This window comes from Annulohypoxylon truncatum (assembly GCF_022578515.1).
Source record: "Annulohypoxylon truncatum strain CBS 140777 unplaced genomic scaffold F4807scaffold_52, whole genome shotgun sequence".
Classification (NCBI taxonomy): Eukaryota; Fungi; Ascomycota; class Sordariomycetes; order Xylariales; family Hypoxylaceae; genus Annulohypoxylon; species Annulohypoxylon truncatum.
This window is the reverse complement of record NW_025953838.1, coordinates 28,150-45,472: the sequence shown is the minus strand read 5'-3', so window position 1 is coordinate 45,472 and position 17,323 is coordinate 28,150. Positions and strand designations below refer to the sequence as shown.

The 17,323-nt window shown below is 46.8% G+C and overlaps 4 protein-coding genes across 4 annotated transcripts; 3 read left to right on the top strand and 1 right to left on the bottom strand.

The window, feature by feature from the left end:
- Nucleotides 1–165: 165 nt before the first annotated feature.
- On the bottom strand, nucleotides 166–2,815 carry F4807DRAFT_320204 (Gpi1-domain-containing protein). Its single transcript, XM_047995150.1, has 5 exons — nucleotides 2,746–2,815; nucleotides 2,459–2,688; nucleotides 808–2,401; nucleotides 646–752; nucleotides 166–591 (listed from the first exon to the last, which is right to left on the bottom strand). Exons 2-5 carry the CDS (start codon nucleotides 2,597–2,599, stop codon nucleotides 271–273), a joined length of 2,163 nt encoding a protein of 720 aa, XP_047849231.1. The 5' UTR covers nucleotides 2,600–2,688; nucleotides 2,746–2,815; the 3' UTR covers nucleotides 166–270.
- A 2,548-nt stretch (nucleotides 2,816–5,363) lies between these two features.
- Nucleotides 5,364–8,459, top strand: F4807DRAFT_445952 (ribonuclease H-like domain-containing protein). Its single transcript, XM_047999771.1, has 4 exons — nucleotides 5,364–5,995; nucleotides 6,113–6,446; nucleotides 6,502–6,692; nucleotides 6,749–8,459. The coding sequence occupies exons 1-4, from the start codon at nucleotides 5,427–5,429 to the stop codon at nucleotides 8,100–8,102; spliced, it is 2,448 nt and encodes an 815-aa protein (XP_047849230.1). The 5' UTR covers nucleotides 5,364–5,426; the 3' UTR covers nucleotides 8,103–8,459.
- A 3,004-nt stretch (nucleotides 8,460–11,463) lies between these two features.
- On the top strand, nucleotides 11,464–12,918 carry F4807DRAFT_454430 (uncharacterized protein; the record flags this gene model as incomplete). Its single annotated transcript, XM_048000576.1, has 1 exon — nucleotides 11,464–12,918. The coding sequence occupies one exon, from the start codon at nucleotides 11,464–11,466 to the stop codon at nucleotides 12,916–12,918; it is 1,455 nt and encodes a 484-aa protein (XP_047849229.1).
- A 231-nt stretch (nucleotides 12,919–13,149) lies between these two features.
- Nucleotides 13,150–17,222, top strand: F4807DRAFT_319874 (uncharacterized protein). Its single transcript, XM_047995148.1, has 22 exons — nucleotides 13,150–14,795; nucleotides 14,950–15,073; nucleotides 15,127–15,144; nucleotides 15,198–15,224; nucleotides 15,279–15,305; nucleotides 15,358–15,384; nucleotides 15,438–15,464; nucleotides 15,514–15,540; nucleotides 15,591–15,617; nucleotides 15,670–15,696; nucleotides 15,749–15,766; nucleotides 15,817–15,843; nucleotides 15,893–15,919; nucleotides 15,969–15,995; nucleotides 16,050–16,067; nucleotides 16,124–16,150; nucleotides 16,205–16,231; nucleotides 16,285–16,320; nucleotides 16,523–16,549; nucleotides 16,605–16,640; nucleotides 16,691–16,726; nucleotides 16,782–17,222. Exons 1-22 carry the CDS (start codon nucleotides 13,298–13,300, stop codon nucleotides 17,032–17,034), a joined length of 2,388 nt encoding a protein of 795 aa, XP_047849228.1. The 5' UTR covers nucleotides 13,150–13,297; the 3' UTR covers nucleotides 17,035–17,222.
- The last annotated feature ends 101 nt before the right edge of the window (nucleotides 17,223–17,323 follow it).

Here is a 17,323-nt window from a genome sequence, read left to right as displayed (position 1 = left end):
GATGGATACTTCGCTGAGCGATCGCGGACATCGACTTCTTTTTACATCGAACCCGGATCATACAAGACGCAGCTTTTTCTATAAAACTTGTGTTAAAACTGGTACAATCATCAATCGCATTCAAAGACTCGCTCTGGGATTAGCCCATCTATACAAGAAAAATCATAACCCGTCACCAGAGCCCGATCTACCCATCTATCCTATTTTAGTACACGTTTTAACGCCGCGATCCCTATACACACCCCCGCCGCCCCAATTCCCTGTTCATCATTAAAAACCTCGCCCGCTGCGCCCGTTCATGTGCCTCCTTCCATTAAGCGTCGGAGTTGTTGGAAACGCATAAGGATAAACATTCACGGGCCGCTTCTTGGCAGGCAGCGAATTCAACGCCTCCCACATCTCCATGATACCGGCTCGGCGCGCAGGAAGCATGCTGTATTGTAGAGAGTATAGGGCCTTTCGATGGATAGGAGGGACAAATCGGCCAGTGACTAAACAGAATAGTACCCGGGGTGATAAGTAATGTTTGCGGATACGGCTACCCATCTGGAAGTATTGGCGAAACATAGCTGTGAATGGAAGAGGGATAGGCTATACTCTGTTATTACTTCGTTATTATAATATGGAGATGAAGACATTACACACCTTAAGGTAGATAACCGAGGTAGGTTGCGAATGTACTGGTAGGGGTGACGTAGCGGAATTAATACTAAATCTATCTGGGGTATCTCGAAGTTCAAAACGAATGCCGCCTGGTTATGATTAGTAATGAGGCAATCTCATGCTCAGAATTGGAAATGAACCTACCCGGTAGACGCCTAGGATCCTTTGCCCTAAGCATCAAAGCGAACAGTGGGAAATGGTTCAGACAAGAAAGCAGCGTGTCGAAAATAGCCTTGAACGATATAATGACCATGCGCGCAAGGGCGAAGTTGAGATAGAACACGACAACAGTGGGGAGCAGAAAAAAGAGAAGCGTGAACAAGATGGTACCGACGAGAAGTTGGTCGAGGTCGTAGTCGCATGCATCGACACGATTTCGTAGTACGTTGTATTTCTTGCCTCGAAATAATTGGAAAAGGGAAAGCAGGATCGTAAGTTGCCAGTGGAATATGCGTGCCGAGGCCAGGTAGAAGGAATAAATATGGATCGTGAGTACTGAGAGTAGATCGGAGAAAAGGGCGATAGGCATGCTGGCACCGCCAAAGCTAGAAAAGCCGATGAACCAAACGATATGCGGCAATAAGGGCTGTAAAGTCCCGATGCAACTTGACCAATGATCAATAACCCAAAGGAACAAGTCGCCCAAGAATAATGCCAGTTCACTGTTTAGTTTCAGACCAGCGGGCCAGCCCATAAGCCACGATATACTACTCTGAAGCGCATCGATAGTATACCTTCCTAGGAGCATGCTGATCGTATCAGCTACCCATTCTGCGTTGTCGATGATGTACGAGCCAAGAGCAATACCCATAATGACGTCGTTGGCGACAAGCCAAAGACTATTATAGAAGCGTATGTAGTCCGGATGACTAGTGGTAACGCTATCCCAGTCGTTCTTGCGTAGGCGAAGCTTGACATACTGCATAGGCCAATAGCAAAACTGCTGGAGGCGTATCTCCACTTGCTGGGCCGTCGCAGATACGTCTTTCAGCGCAGGTGAATTTGGCCGCGCTCTCCACTCCAATATCAACAACAGCGCTTCGGCAGCGATCCGATGGCCAAGGAGGAAAAGTACGAAAATCTTGCGGATTATAGGAAACGCGTAGAGAATGATCATGTCCCATATCCACAGAATCACGTAGTCTCTCATATTTGTGGCATGTTCCACCACTCGTTCGGATACGCTGAGAGTGCGCTTAGGACGGGTACCAATGAGTGGCACATTTTTCTGCAGCAGATGTTCCAATTCCCATGCCCAGTTGATCTGATTAACAATTCTGCCAAGCGCCCTGTCTTTCTGGGACGGAGCATGCTTCATAACCGAATGTTTATTCAGCTTATCAACCAATAAACGCCGCTTTTGCTTATTCTTCTGGTCCTGTTTTTCGTCTTCGGCTTCAGAACTATCATATGCATGATACAATGCACGGTCTTCCTTATCAGCTAGCGAGAGCGCGATGGGATTTAGCGATATATATTGCATCCGAAGTGGAATTGGTCTCTCGAATAAGGTAATCTGTATACTCGACGCTTTTGGACAGGTGATCTTAGGCACTCGTTGCGACGGCCTTGTGGTGGCCCGTACCCATGATGGGTCCGGCTCGAAATCGGGAATGTGATTCGTAATGCCAAGAACATGCATCGACGACTGTCCGCAAAGCTCGAATATCCGGGGGATTGGATGAGGGGCACTCCGTAGTAGAATGCCCGTCTTCAAAGCATTTTCAACACTTCTTGGCTACAGTATTATCAATATAAGCAACAGACCAGGGGTGATGAGAAGCGAACTGCTTACATCGACATGATCTAAGACAGCTACGACGACAACATCTAGGGTTGAGTTTCTCCAGCCGACGATGACACCTGGGACGTCAGATGTGGGAATATCGATCGGCCAAAATACCCTCATCAATCCATCGCACTCTGGCATGACCATGAGCCAGCGTCAGAGCACTCCGCCTAGAAGGAGCCTCTGCGCCGGAGTTGTTCTCGAGCCGAAATTCCAAGGCTAGGCGATCGCGGATGCTGCGGGCATATCGGTCAGTCGGGGATGTCTCAGTTAAAGAGGATTTTATGTATTACCAAGTCGGCCTCGACTCCAGCGATATGTTGTACAGGTATGAATATTATGGCGAAAGCAAGACTTAAGAAGGCAAATCCCTGGCCGGCGCGAAGCTATAAAAGAGTTAGACAGGGTTTCTGACTACGTTTATTATCCTTATTCGTTTCCTACGAAGCCAGCACGGCTTGTGGGCTACGGTATAGCATCCTCCTCCATATAACACGTCGGAAGCATCGAGGGAGACGGGGATCTGCTCACAATAACACCCTTATCCCAAGCGAAGATGGTCAATTCGTAGAGTCGAGTGACTAGATCCCATCGAGCAGTGATGTAGCCAGCTACGAATATCGCGAGGGTGAGTATGGAGAAGGGGTGCATGTAGGAGATCGGTAACTATGCTCTTTCGAGTCGCATCGCCTACACTCACTCTCCTCCCTTTCGCAACTAATGGATTATCCCGATCGCCGAGTATATTGTTGTTATTGCATTCGATAATCCTCGTTCGGTCAAAATTGCAAGGTCTGCGCCGGTCTCGTAATTGTCGTCGCACGGGGCTTGTCGTATAGTGTCTGAGGACCGAGTTATTTGCGTTGTGTTAGTGTCGTCGGGGCGTCGCGTAATGATTGGCAGATGTAACGAGCGACGAGGTTTGAGGGTTGACGAGGGAAGAGGTGAGAACTGTGTAGCCTGTACGAAGTGGGAAGTGGGAAGTGGGAAATAGGGAAATAAGGAATAGATAAAGATCGAGGTTAAAATCGAGGTCGAAGCTTGGAAGTGGACGTTGTTTGCTGCTGCCCCTTGCAGTTCTGCTCTGGGTTGGACTTGCAGAAGGTTGCATTGCGGTATTGCGTGTACACATTTTAGTTTATCGATTATCGATATACGTGGATTCCCCAAATCGTTAAAGGGCGTTTGGGTTTTAAATAGCGGGATCCACGGCCCTGACGTCGAAGTGTGGGTTGTGTAACCATTCCGCCCTCTGATTTGCTGATCGGTGCCACTAAAGAAACCACTAAACCACCACCGGAGCGGCTTCCAATCTTCTTCATGTATCGTGTCTTTTTACCTTCAATGATGAGATTAAGTTGTCAAGCCCGTATAATTCTGTTGATCGATAATGTTGATTCATTTTGAATACCTAAGAGCGAGATGAATAAAAAGGTAATCGAACGCCTTGAGTCTATTGCCTTTACTGGGCGGAAAAGTTACAATAGAACGGAAGGTTGGTTGTTTTAACTTTATACCACCATAGAAGAACAACCCCCAAAACATATATTGATCGTGTAAGTTCTTGGTGTTTTTAGAGTTCTGGATTGATTATGAGGTAATCCGGGGGCTTCTTGTGGTTTTATACATTTGAATGGTAAGAGCTGAGTAGGGTTGCCCAGGGTAATGAATACGAGCGCTCTCCAATTCCCAATTCCATTAGGCTACAACAATTCGCTAACGTGTAACGGTTACGCTGGTGGATGAGCCCTGCATTTCATCTTCACTTCCCCATCTTTTTCCGTAAAAGATCGCCATTCTCAGCTGCGGCGTGCAGGCGTGATAAGGCTGAGCTAAGCATCAACGACTGAAACAAATTTAAAGACGATTATATCCCGCCAGATCCCACCAGACTGACCATGCGGGGTTGGTCGGGATGATGACATTGGCCAAGATCATATTTACGCCTCACGGCTCGCGGGTATCTGCAGGCCCAGACTTCCAAGATCCTAGATGAAATCTGACCTAGTTTAATTCTGTATCGATTGGTGTGATTCGGAATTTCGGCACACCTTCTGCGGCACGGCTGGTTGATGGGTCCTGGCTCTGATGCTCAATTATTTCTATTTCTATTTCCTTTTCATGCGGAGAGCGTCACTCTCTTTGGTATCTTTGCGTGCTTCTTCTAGAAGTTTATCTATGCCCCGTTCCTTCAGGGCAACCTATTGAGTGAGTCCGTGGTTAGTGGCGAAATCTTGTAAGTGAACAAGATTTATATCCATGTTAGACCAAATATGCGTATTGAACATCTGCCTACCTGGAGACATTTTTGATAATCTTTGAAGAGCTTAGAGCATTCATTGTCGTCTGCTTTTCCGTTGCCTCGGAGGTATTCTAAAGCGATGTGAGATTGAATAGAAACACGGAAACAATAAGAATTCAAAACACACTCTCACTATACCACTTAAGAAAGCAAGCATCGTATCGTCTATGCCGGTTAGCTTCCTGATGAGACGTCTCAAAGGATATAAGACATGGAATCTCTATTTGCTTACTCTTTCACCTCGTTGCACTCAGGTGCAAGGGAAGCGGACATTTCGTTGAATGGTGTTATACTTGGACCAAAATTCTTTATGATGTGTAAATCGTTCTGAGTCTTCCAGCTAAGGGAAGATATCTTGTTGTATGTAAGATAGAAATAGTGAATTGATGGGTAAAACCTTAGTATGCATGTACGTCCATAGTCCAACCAACGAATGGGTAATATATATCGCGCTAGTGCTCAAGGCATCCACACACAACGTGACGGTACAAGGAAAGCACGTCCACCTTGCTACATAGGAAGGTGCAGCACTTACGTTATCGATAAGACCTTTCAGGCGTATGCTTGAATTTTTTGAATTCAGTCCAGCGCATTCACTCCCAAAAACATCATCAACTTCGGCACATTTGTCAACTTTATTGTTGTCGCGCTGTCGGCTGATGATTAGCCACCATGGGTTCATCTCAGGACTTCAAGTCCATACAGGATAAAATACAGTCTGCTTTGGTCGCAACTACGAGACTCACAAACCAAATAGCTGCCGAAGATGTTAATTTCCAACGAACGAGCAATCCTGACGTTGAAGAGCAACTAGACGATACGTCCGGTCGCCTGCTAGCATTAGCCTCGTCGCTCCTCAAGTCTTCTACCAAGTCTACCGATATAAAAGCCCCGAGTATCGAAGATAGCGACGAGATTGATGTTCAATGGTCGCGCATCGTGGATGTGGTTGATACCTTACTAGAGAAAGCCGATACTTGCTTAGATGAATACACCGGTGTTATCAAGCGAAAAGCTGCACCAGTTGAACAGCCAGGCCAATCATCGAAGAAATTCCGATCGACAACTTTAGAAAATTCCATGCGCCGTGCGGATATAACCAAACCACAAGATTCATTCGAAGTCAAGCCAGACAATTTCTGTACTTCGCCCTGGAAACCCATACTCACTGCTAAGCCTCATGCACTCGTCTCTCTCAAAGATAGTCTACAGACGTTCAACGATGAGAACCAGAAAACCCAGTATGGCCATTTCCTTCATTACTCCTTCCTCAGAGAGACCAAGAGAAAGGGTCGGAACACGCCAGCTGTATATATTAAAGAGCTTGGGTCTGTATGGTAAGCTAACGGTATATATAGATATAAACATCCCTATGAGGCCGAGGTTCTTGAATATGAATACCCTGACACCGTTTTCCAGGCCAGGGAACCTATCCAATACCAACCCGTCGAAACGACGGCAGCCACATTTGTCGATACCTTCGAGGGCGTTTTGGATATGCTCGAAGAACTTAAGTCGGCTACGGAAATTGCCATCGACACAGAACATCACGATTTCAGGACATACACAGGCCTGTTGTCACTGATGCAAATCAGTACGCGTGAAAAGGACTGGATTGTCGACACTCTTCAACCATGGCGTCGCAAGCTAGAGGTTTTGAACGAGGTATTCGCTGATCCTAAGATACTCAAGGTTAGCCCAGTCCAAGTCAACCATTTGCAATTTTTCATATAACTAATGTATGTAGGTGCTTCATGGTGCCTATATGGATATTATCTGGTTACAACGAGATTGCGGCATTTATATCGTTGGACTCTTCGACACTTTTGAAGCCGCAGTGGCACTACAATACCCTAGCAGGGGTCTTGCCTACCTACTCAAAAGATTCGTCGATTTTGATGCGGATAAGAAGTATCAGCTGGCTGATTGGAGAATACGGTACGATAACATCGCGCCTCTGAAGTGATTTTAGTCCTTACTAACGAGGATAATAGTCCAATACCCGAGGAGATGTTTTATTATGCACGCTCAGACACGCACTACTTGCTCTACGTCTACGATATGATGCGCAATGAATTGTTAGAGCAGTCCTCGAACGGCCCAGAACAGGACTTGATCCGCCAAGTCCTAGAGAAATCCAAGGAGACCTCCTTAAGACGACATGAGACCTTCGGCTATGATGCTGAAAGTGGCCAAGGTCCCTCTGGCTGGTTCAACCAGCTCATCAGATATTCTGCAGGAAAATATTCAAAGGAGCAATTCGCTGTTTTTCGAGCTGTGCATAAATGGCGGGACGAGATAGCCCGTCGGGAGGATGAGAGCACAGTATATATCATGAACATGTCGACACTCTTCAACATAGCTAGGCGCATGCCTCCGGATGCCAAGGCTCTCCTCGGCCTTCTCGAGCCCTCCTCGGCGCCCATCACCAAGCGGGAAGCCTTCAACTTATCCAAAATCATTAACAAGGCCAAAGCGGATGGAGTAAATGGACCTTCTGTTCTCGACGTCATTCGCAGCAACAACGTGTCATCTACAATTGGTATCGGCGAAGTTGCAAAGTCTGTCTTCCCTCAACTACGAAAGGACGACGCGGAAGTTCTAGGGACCCAAGACCTTGTTTCCCAGACTTCGAGACTATGGGGCAAGGTTCCAATGAGCAGTCGTTGGGAAGAGCCTTCAACTATCACGTCATCAAGGATTGTGCAGTTTGAGCTGCCTTGGGCTAAGTTTGTGAAGTCAAGCAAACTAATAGAAGAGGCAGTCACGCGAGAAAAGCGACCAGTGACGGAAGAGGAAGATGTTATTTCTTTAGAACAGCCAGCGGAGGTTGCGCCTCCTGCTGACAAGGAATTTACCCTCAAAGCTGGGTTGAAGCGTAAAGCGACATACCTGATGTCCGATTCAGACTCAGGCGAAGTCGACGACACGCCATCTAATCCAGAACCAAAGCCAGACGATTCTCTTAATGCCGAGGAAATTGCAGTTCCCGATACGGACGATAGCGACGAGCAGAGATGGCAAAACAAGAAGTCCAAGAAAGCCGCCGAGAAGGCTCGTAAACGAGCCGTCAAGGAGGAACGTCGAGCTAAGAAGCTAGCCAAGCGTGCTCAGAAAGAAGCGGCCGCCGACGCAGCTGAGGTTTCCGCGAACGATGGAGGCGAGGGTTCGGATGGTGCTCCTTTTGACTACAGCAAAGCGAAGTCAGTCCTTAATGCTACGAGAGCAACTAACGGTACTCCGCAGGCACCTAAGTTCAACCCCTACGGAATGACTGCCGAGGGCCCAAGGCCGGCAAGGAAGATGCATGGGGAGAAGGCTGGCAAGAGCCACACATTCAAGAGATAGGGACTATCAAATTCGGGTGGACTTGTACATATGGCAACGGCTATCTCATTTGGCGTTTGGCAGTGACATCTCTGTTGTGTTTTGCATTGCTATGGAGTTGATGGCCTACAGGGCAGGTCATAGGTTAGCCAAACTCTGGAAATACCCCATGATCAATAGGTAGCTATGGTATCGGCATGAAACATAACATGCATCCGAATGATCACAGCTCCCCCTCGTTCTCGTGATACCATCACATATTCACCTTGAACTGTCCTGTAAATCGAACATGGAATTAGATTAAAGTGCCCTATAATCTATTATTGCATGCCTTTAACTTGTGAGGGATGATATTGACTAATTGTAAATTAGTTAGGACGTACTGTTGGTTACAAACAGAGGAAAGAGCCAAACCCCTTAAGAAAGATTTATCGTGTCAGGAATTAGTACATTAAGCGATCTCAGTAGATACCTAGGTAGGAGGTACTTTATGAGAATAAGATTCTTTTCCCAATAAGTACACACCATATCGACTTCCTGGTTCTCGATTATAGAAATATATTCCTCGTCCTGTCAAATTCATGTTGAATAACTCTTGCCTTTCAATCAATGATACGTTATGCAGCTCATCACCCAAGTAACATATTAATTATATATAGGTCAAGTCAGCAGTCATTAGTTGATAACATTGTAAATATTTAAAATCTTTAACATGAATACGAAATGTGAATAAGTGGTAAACATTGGTAGATCTTAGATGACTAAAAGTTCCAACAAACATCGGCCTATAGGTAAATGGGGAGCTTTGTTAGTTTGTGTTTGAACATTGTGAAGCAACTTTCCAAATATCAAGTCACGATTTATTTGTAAAGGTAAATATGTACTAACTCTAGCAGTACTAAGTATGAGATTCACATATTATCCATAAGTTGTCCCATGAAAAATTTACATGTGTGACATTTTACCTAGATGTCAGCAACATATGCCCCCTTGAAGCTACAAGTTTAATGGTGAATCACAAACCTAAGTAAATAACCAGAGCACATAGTAGTCATCTTCATGTTTATTTCTGCACTCCGACTGTATTACTGCTTCCAGTGAGGCTTCAAAATCTATTTCAAGGATCATTATTTATCTAGCTATGTTCTTTCTCCTTTTGCTAAATCTACACGCTCATCAACTCCAGCTATTGGTATCTCACTGGAAATTTCATACTATGTGTAAGTTATGATAGTATTTTAAACCTTCTAAGACAATTATACTAATAATCACCTAGCACAATACGGGGGCATTATGAGCGGTGGTGATAGCCACAGAAGCTCAAGCACGAAACACAGCAACCACAAGAAAGACAAATCAAAAAATATGTACATGGAACGCCGTAAAGGAAGTTCGAAGGCTTCGATTGTTTATGATCCTAATTATCGTCCTGGGCACAAGAGTTCAGGCAGCACTCGACACCACAGCAGTCACCGTGGATCGATTGATGGAAGCGTAGCCGCCATGCCTCCAACATACGCAACGCCATCTTATCAGCCAAGTAGGATGCCTCCCATTCAGCCAGCAGATGCTGGAAGTCAGTTTGGGTGTGGGGATTCCCAGATCGGGGGCCAAGCACCAGCACAACCACTCGGCGTACATCAAGTTAGAGAGTATTACGCTGGGCTAGCGACTAGGCCGTATGACACTGAACCGCATTCGGCTGGAATGGCATACCAATACTTCGACGATGAACAATGCTCTGTGGTGAACTCGCAGTACGCTCCCACGAACGTGCCGAGCGCGGTGAGTGGACCCGCGATGAGAGGCGGTCTCCGTCCCGACGACTCGGTCTCTCAGTACTCTGGGCACTGCCGGTACTCTGGACCATCTGGACAGTCTGGATATCCTCGATACTCGGGGCACTCAAGAAACAGAGATATGACTGGAAGTAGCGGGGGATTCCAGTTTTCTTGGGTTAAGGCGGAGTCGGGCAGCAAGCAATATCTCCATCGAGGCCATCATCGCCCGTAAGACGTCTTTCGAGGTCCAGCAACCTTACAAGTTATATACCTGGGACTGGGTATCTACCTGTTAGCGGGACTTTAACATTTACCTATGATCTTGGCCTATTCTATTGTATGTACTTAGCCTATAGACCTTGAGGTCGAACCTCACGTTGGTATTACCTAGTTACGACTTGTCTCAAGCGATAATCCATTAATATCTATAACTTTGCTCATGGGTTGTTTATATATACTATGTATGCATACTTACTATTGACTTTGGCACATTTGTAATCTCGTTTATCCGGGTGTTGACTCCGAGCTAAAGCAAGACTCACCTATGGAAGAAGCTCGGTATTAGTACAACTTGAAGATTATTCACCGTATTAGATTATGAATGCCTAACTGCGAATTTCGACTAACGACGCTTTAGGCTCCCCTAAGAGCAATTTTAATATTAAGTACCTAATCGGTGTTAACATAAGCTGACACTTCATTTCTAGCATTCATGAATGGGCCATGAAATGGTATCGCTGAGATTCCTTATCGTAGACCTCGCTATCGCCCCTTAATAGCCTTTTTAAGGCTATTCAGGTCCCTGGTAAGGCTGTCGGAAAGCTTGATCAAAAGGCTACCATATGTGGTACCGGGCATATAGGAAATCTAGCTGAGTCCGACGTTGAATATCTCCTAGGTCCCTATCGAAATGGGATGCTTAAACGGGGTGCTGCCGCTGTTAGGGAGCCTAGGAACATGCATACAGTAAACAGCGGAGAAGACGGAGATGATTCTTTGGGATCGGGCTCCGACTAAGGCACCGGAGGAGAACATTTTGCTCAAAGACTGCCTCCCTTGATGCGCATGTGCCGAGAGAAGGGTCTCTCATTCAATGAGATAGATTAAATACCTAGGTAAGTAAGTATAGATATATGTTATATGGTAGTGTTTCACATATGACGCGCATGTGATGTTTTTCCAATATCCGCTAGCAGGGATATGAGCTGAGTAGAGCCTCATCGTCAATGCAGGAGGTCGTGGTCGTGCTTGACTAAATCCCCTAGGTAGGCACCTAGAGAAGTATGTTTCAAGCCGGCACGGCACGGCCCGAAGCAAATGACGTAAAGGCCTTAACGTTTGTGCAGAAGCGTATAACTTTAAAACTCTAATAACACTTTGAGGTATTAAATCTCATTCCAATTTGTTCCATCTTGGAACCTCACTCGATTCATCGTATTTAGCATTCTCTACAATTCGGGTTGCTCTTCAGAATGCAATATGCGGGGTCTCGTGTGGCTGAATGATTTGCGGAGGGTGGAGCTTTGACAAAACCCTGCCATTAATTAACTGGTGGAAAACACGGAATTTTCACAGCTACAACTTCATCCGACTTTTGTAACATGGATCGTGTCGTTCCTATCATTGACAATCTGGGCGTCACTCCTAAAAGTGAAGCCAAATTCCATCTGTTTGGTCTTCTGCCTCGGGAAATTCGACGAGAAATTTACATCTTGGCTACACCGCCCCGGGTGGTGTGCGTGGAGGAAGTCGGACGTGAATCAGCCGCCTGGTATGACAAACTCGAGGAATTCACAGAGACATGTCGAACTACACCAATTCAATTCAAGCTGCACCCTGATCTTCTTTATTTCGCCCATAATTGGGCTCCGGCCATTGCTTCGAGGTTACGCTCACATAATCAGCCACTTTTAGAAGCCTATGGCTTCACTTCCACCAAAGACCGCTATCTGCCCTGGGTTCCTACCGAGGACACACCGGAAATCCCCTCAACCTGGCTTGCAGATCACCCTAAAGTGGCATGGATTATGGCGCGAAGTGCCTCTCTCTATAGTTCCGCGCCAATTCCGCCCTTCTTACATGTCTGGTCCGAATCTCGCGAAATGCTTAAGAGCTACGGCTACCAATTAGTGTTCGGTACCCGCACGGACGAACCACGGACATGGTTCCATTTCGAACGAGATACACTTCTCATCAGCTACGTCTCACCAGAAATAGAAAATGTACTTGTAGGCGAGGGATGGGATGTTAGCTTATTCCGTCCTATGGACTTACAGCGTGTCAAGAGGCTGGCCCTTAGAAGCGGATTCTCAGCTATGCAAGATTCTTATGGCGGTACTTCGGACCTGTTGACGATATTGAGGCTACTCCCTAACTTGAACGATTTATTTTTTGTCCAGCGTTCTGATGGTACAGCCTGCGGCTGTAGGGCTAGTACGGTTGTTAACACTAGGGACTACCACGTATGTGTATCCGTAGACGAGGCCGATTTTATCCCCCAACTTTCAGAATTTTATGACTACGTCGATTCTCCATACTCTGACTTAAAGGCATTCAAAAGTCGTAACCGGGAAGGGTCTGCTCTCAGTCACTGCCGCTATTTTGACTACGCAGCCATTCACACCCGACGCCGCATCTGCAGCGAACGTTCGAAACTTATGTCTAGCACCCATAATAACACGACGCAACGGTGGAATGTGCCGCGTATGCAACTTACGCACGTATGCTCGTTAGAGGGAGCTGAAGCCATCTTTTCGAAGCGCCGCCAGTTCTGGAATCAATTCGTCGCTACGAAGAATAGGCTCGCTCGTGGTCGGATATCAAGGCTGAATACTCTCAAAGGTGAATCTCAGAATATACCCGGATATATGGATGTTGGCGAGGCGTTCCTCAGAGCTCACGAGCCAGATGAGGATGAACAAAGGCAGTTCTACATCGCTCATTATAATCTACCTTGCTACTGTATGCAGAGAAAATTTACCCTCCCTGTTTCTAGAGAAGGATTATGGTGGCTAACCGAAGCTGTGGTGCTCCCACCTCGGTTTGATATTTTGTGATTCCATAGGTGAGCAGTTCCGATTGAGCAGCTACCCAGTTCTCTATCGTCAAGAAAATGGAGTTCCTCAGAAAACTAATTTATTATACAGAGCATCGAGAAATAAAAATTGATTTCGCCTAGAAGGATCGTAGTTGGTATCATGTAGAAGACAGGAAGTACGCCCTGGGCCGTACTCTAGTAGAAATAGGCAGTCGAAAATGACGATCAGCTTCATACGGTTTACTCTAAAAGCCAATTTCATATTACAAATACCTACACTTTCTATCATGCATAGAACCAAGCATGTACTTTAGGCAAGCCGCTTGCTTCCCGGTCTCCCTCCCTCCCACTTTCAGCTTCAGTATAATACTCGTATAATATGCCTAATCACGCTTACCATGCAGATTGGAGCAAACGCACTTTACGACCTAGAAAGAGAAGATCGTCCGGGGTTCTTATTCAGGCGTTTGCGATTCGAGTTGTTACCGATCACAATGGCATCTGGCCGATTTAGCGGGTATGACGGCCGCGTGCATAGTCCCCAGGAAATGGGCTTGATCTCGCACATATCAGCTTGCCACGCAATCTGTAGCCCCCCAAACCATGGCATTGTTAGTTATCGCGGTTTCCCGTGCGACGTCAAACGAGGCTCGCCGACCAGTCACGGAGCGACTCCAAATCTGCGAGTCTATCGGCAAAAGAAAGACGAAAAGAAATTTGATGCGCATTCATTCTGTATGCGACCACCCTTTGACAGATCGGGTCCACACATGATTCGAGGCCTCGTGCGGCATGCACGATGCACTTGCTATTTTCCGTGTACCAACGATGCAACGACGCCTCAATTGATATACGACTGCCCCTTACGGACATGCACTTTTCCGAATAGTCATCGCACGCATGGCGACGGTCACTCGGGCATCGCTGAGGTTGGCTCGCGTCGTCTTGGAGCCTTACTCGGCGATGACGGCGCTGATAAAGATGCCGTGTCTAGGACTCAGATTGTGGCTTTCAATATGCAGATACAAATTGCTATAATTCCTTACTATAAGCATGGGGTACCTTGTGGAGGCTATTCGGGAGACGCAGTCGGAGTGGGGAGAGAGCGATGGAAAGCGAGGCATCGGGTAGCGGCGTTATTTCTACGCTCTTCTGCTAATTCGAGATATTTTCCGGCTGTTTTGGGAAGTACGAGAAGAGAGAGCAATGCCAGGTGTAGTTACGATTCTTCTAAGAACGGTTTCTATTGCTTCAATTTCTTCTGCTATTTGGCATCAAGCACCATGGCTGTTATATCGAATCTATCCGTTCGTTCTACCCGTCCTACCCGTCCTACCCGCTCGCCTACCCGCTTGCCTATCCCCTTTCCTCGACCGACATCCGGAGAGATCTCCATATCATCGCCTGCCGAGCTACCTTCGAGAATATTGGATGACGAACTAAAGGTCAAGGTGAGGGGTGAGTTCATGACCCTTACTATAACAGAAGATGGGAGCACATGCGTTACTGTTGTTGCTCTAGGCAATACTCAACAGGAGGAGACGTCGGATTGTTGCCAGCCGGCTCCTGCAACGGTAGAAGCATCGACAACGACTTCGGCCCCTCCACCGGCTGGTTCAAGTGGCGACTCCTCTAATACGGCATTAATTATATTCGGTGTAACTTTCGGGATAGCGGTTCTGCTTCTTGCTCTTTGTTGGTGGTTCTGCTGCCGAAGACGCACTCCCAGGAAGACATCATCGAAATGTTCCAAACCACATCCACCATGCCCACCAGTCCCTGGACCGACTCCTTTCCCACCGCCAGCTCCTTGTCCGCCGCCGGCCCCTTGCCCCCCTCATCACAACTGCCGGTCCTGCCGCCAGGGACTTCCTGGCCCTCCTGGCCCTCCCGGCCGTGAGATCCCTCTTTCATTCATTCAGATCTTGCTCTCCTTAATTCCTATGTTAACTCTGACCCTGATTCCGTATGCGCCATTCTACTCCGGGAAAGGATTTTCAACATTGTGCTTTATATCATGATCATGGTACTAACGTAGTTTCTCTACAAGCTCCTGGCGAGAGGGGGCCTATTGGATTAAGAGGACCTCCTGGAGACAGAGGGGAAGTAGGGCCGCGAGGGTTACAGGGGCAACAAGGAGAAAGAGGAGAGCAAGGGGTACCAGGGGAGATCGGGTAAGCAATCATTGAAAATCTAGTTATAGCTCTTTTTACTAACTTGTAGATAGTCCTGAAGGGCCCCAAGGGTAAGATAATCCCCCCAAAAGACGATTAGGCTTATTAATTGACTTCTGAATAGTCGCGATGGACTGCAAGGCCTTACAGGGTATTGCCCCTTTGGGATATACTCATGCTTCTTCTTTCATTGACCTTTGTATAGCCGCGATGGGTGCCGAGGACCACCAGGGTAATATCTTGCAAGAATCCATGAATGTGTTTCTTCGTTAACATCTGTATAGTCCTCCAGGGGAGCGGGGTGAACCAGGGTAGGATGATCACTTCAAACCTTCATTACGTTCTTTTATTAACCTCTAAATAGTCAGGATGGTGCTCCAGGACCACCAGGGTATTGCCCCTTTAAAGGCCTACATGTTTCTTCATTGACTTTCATGCAGTCGCGATGGTCTCCCAGGCGTACCAGGGTATTGTCCCATCATAATTTCGTCATGATTTCCATTGACCTATTCCATAGCCGAGATGGTTTCCCAGGACCACAAGGGTAATATCCTCCAAGGATTCATGAGCACGCTTTTCTATTAACATCCAAATAGTCTTCAAGGCGAGCCGGGTGAACCAGGGTAAGAAAACCACCTTAAAGCTTCATTGCGTTCTTTGCTGACCTTCAAGTAGTGATGAAGGACCGCAAGGGTACTCCCCCTTCATTGGTCGATTACGTCTCTTCACTAACTTTCATGCAGCCGCGATGGCCTTCCAGGTGTACCAGGGTATTATCCCCTTAGAGCCTCATTCGTTTCTTTACTGACCTTTCCATAGCCGTGATGGAGTTCCAGGACCTCAAGGGTATTGTTTTCTGAAAGCTCAATTCTAGGTGTTACTAATCTTGGCACAGCCCCCCCGGCCCTGCCGGTCCCCCAGGGTGAGTGTTAGCATTGTCGAAATTTGCTGTGTTGTAATACTAACCTCAGAAAAGTAATGATGGCGAAGCCGGGTATTACCCCTTTAGGAGATCCATAGATGTGTAGTTTCTTGTTAACGTTCTCGTAGTCGAGATGGAATTCAAGGTGTACCAGGGTTAGCACCATCCTTCCAGGACTTAGTTATGACCCCTTTTTAACCTTCATACAGGCGTGATGGAACTCAAGGCCTGCCAGGGTGAGAAACATGGCTCCTTAATTGGTCGTGTCTTCTTATTGATCTTGATATAGTCGCGATGGACCTCCAGGACCTCCCGGACTACCAGGGTATGATCCTTTGAAATCTTCTTGCCCTCTCTAGGTTTTGACTTTTGAAAAGCCCTCGTGGACCGCCTGGAGATCCTGGGTAAGTGTCTACTCAATTTAGGATTTGATTGTATCTTTCGTTAACTTTTAAGCAGCATTGATGGTGCACCGGGGTACGAACATACTTCCTAGAGCTTCATTATATTTATTAACCTTCGCATAGCCTCGATGGTGCTGATGGTAGACCGGGGTTAGTATCATTCTCCGAGGGCGTGATCGAACTTTTTACACTGACTTTCCAATAGTCGCGATGGAGCGCCAGGGCCACCAGGCCTACCAGGGTAATTACTATCTATATGTTTAACTATGCTTTATACTTACGTTATCATAGTCGAGATGGCGGAGCAGGCGAGCGAGGACCACGCGGGTTAGTAGTTTGGTTCCGAAGCTATAATCGTATCCCTTTTATTGACCATAGCTAGTCGTGAAGGTGTACAGGGACCTCAGGGACCTCGAGGTCCTCCTGGTCTTTCAGGCGAGAGAAGGAGACATGGAAGTCGAGGTATTAGAGGGCGTGGAGGAACTAGATACCCATCGCATGGATGCTGTCATCGCTGTAGGGATTGGTGTGGGGGCTACTGTGCCGGTCTCTGCAGCGACTCGAGCTCATGTGAAGGGCATTGCGGCTGCAAATGTAGTTGTTGCAGGGTATCGATAAGTATCCATAACAACTAGGACGAAGTCGTCCGTATGTAATGGCCGTTCAACTCTTGAGTTTAGCAGGATTCTAAATTTGAGTTACCAACGGGAGGAACAGTTAGGACGACTAGTAGTATTGACGAGTCTCTCTTATAGCTATAATATATTATACTATATGTTTTATTTCAAGTCACTTCTCCTGTAAACATATTTGTGTTATTAATTACACGCGTACATAGTAGCACGATCTATTCAAGTTGCAACATGCCCCCTTTTCTGCAGCCCTTTGTCTAATAAGCATTGGATCATCACATCTCACGTCCAA

Bases quoted from the DNA above. Each gene is read 5' to 3' on its own strand.
- F4807DRAFT_320204 (XM_047995150.1), bottom strand. From the start codon at position 2,599: ATGGTCATGCCAGAGTGCGATGGATTGATGAGGGTATTTTGGCCGATC. The intron at 2,402-2,458 runs GTAAGCAGTTCG...ATAATACTGTAG, and splicing joins CTGTCTTAGATCATGTCGAT to CCAAGAAGTGTTGAAAATGC. The intron at 753-807 runs GTAGGTTCATTT...AATCATAACCAG, and splicing joins GGATCCTAGGCGTCTACCGG to GCGGCATTCGTTTTGAACTT.
- F4807DRAFT_445952 (XM_047999771.1), top strand. From the start codon at position 5,427: ATGGGTTCATCTCAGGACTTCAAGTCCATACAGGATAAAATACAGTCT. The intron at 5,996-6,112 runs GTATGGCCATTT...CGGTATATATAG, and splicing joins GATGAGAACCAGAAAACCCA to ATATAAACATCCCTATGAGG. The intron at 6,693-6,748 runs GTACGATAACAT...CGAGGATAATAG, and splicing joins CTGGCTGATTGGAGAATACG to TCCAATACCCGAGGAGATGT.
- F4807DRAFT_319874 (XM_047995148.1), top strand. From the start codon at position 13,298: ATGCAGATTGGAGCAAACGCACTTTACGACCTAGAAAGAGAAGATCGT. The intron at 15,465-15,513 runs GTATTGCCCCTT...ACTTTCATGCAG, and splicing joins GGTGCTCCAGGACCACCAGG to TCGCGATGGTCTCCCAGGCG. The intron at 16,641-16,690 runs GTAATTACTATC...ACGTTATCATAG, and splicing joins GGGCCACCAGGCCTACCAGG to TCGAGATGGCGGAGCAGGCG.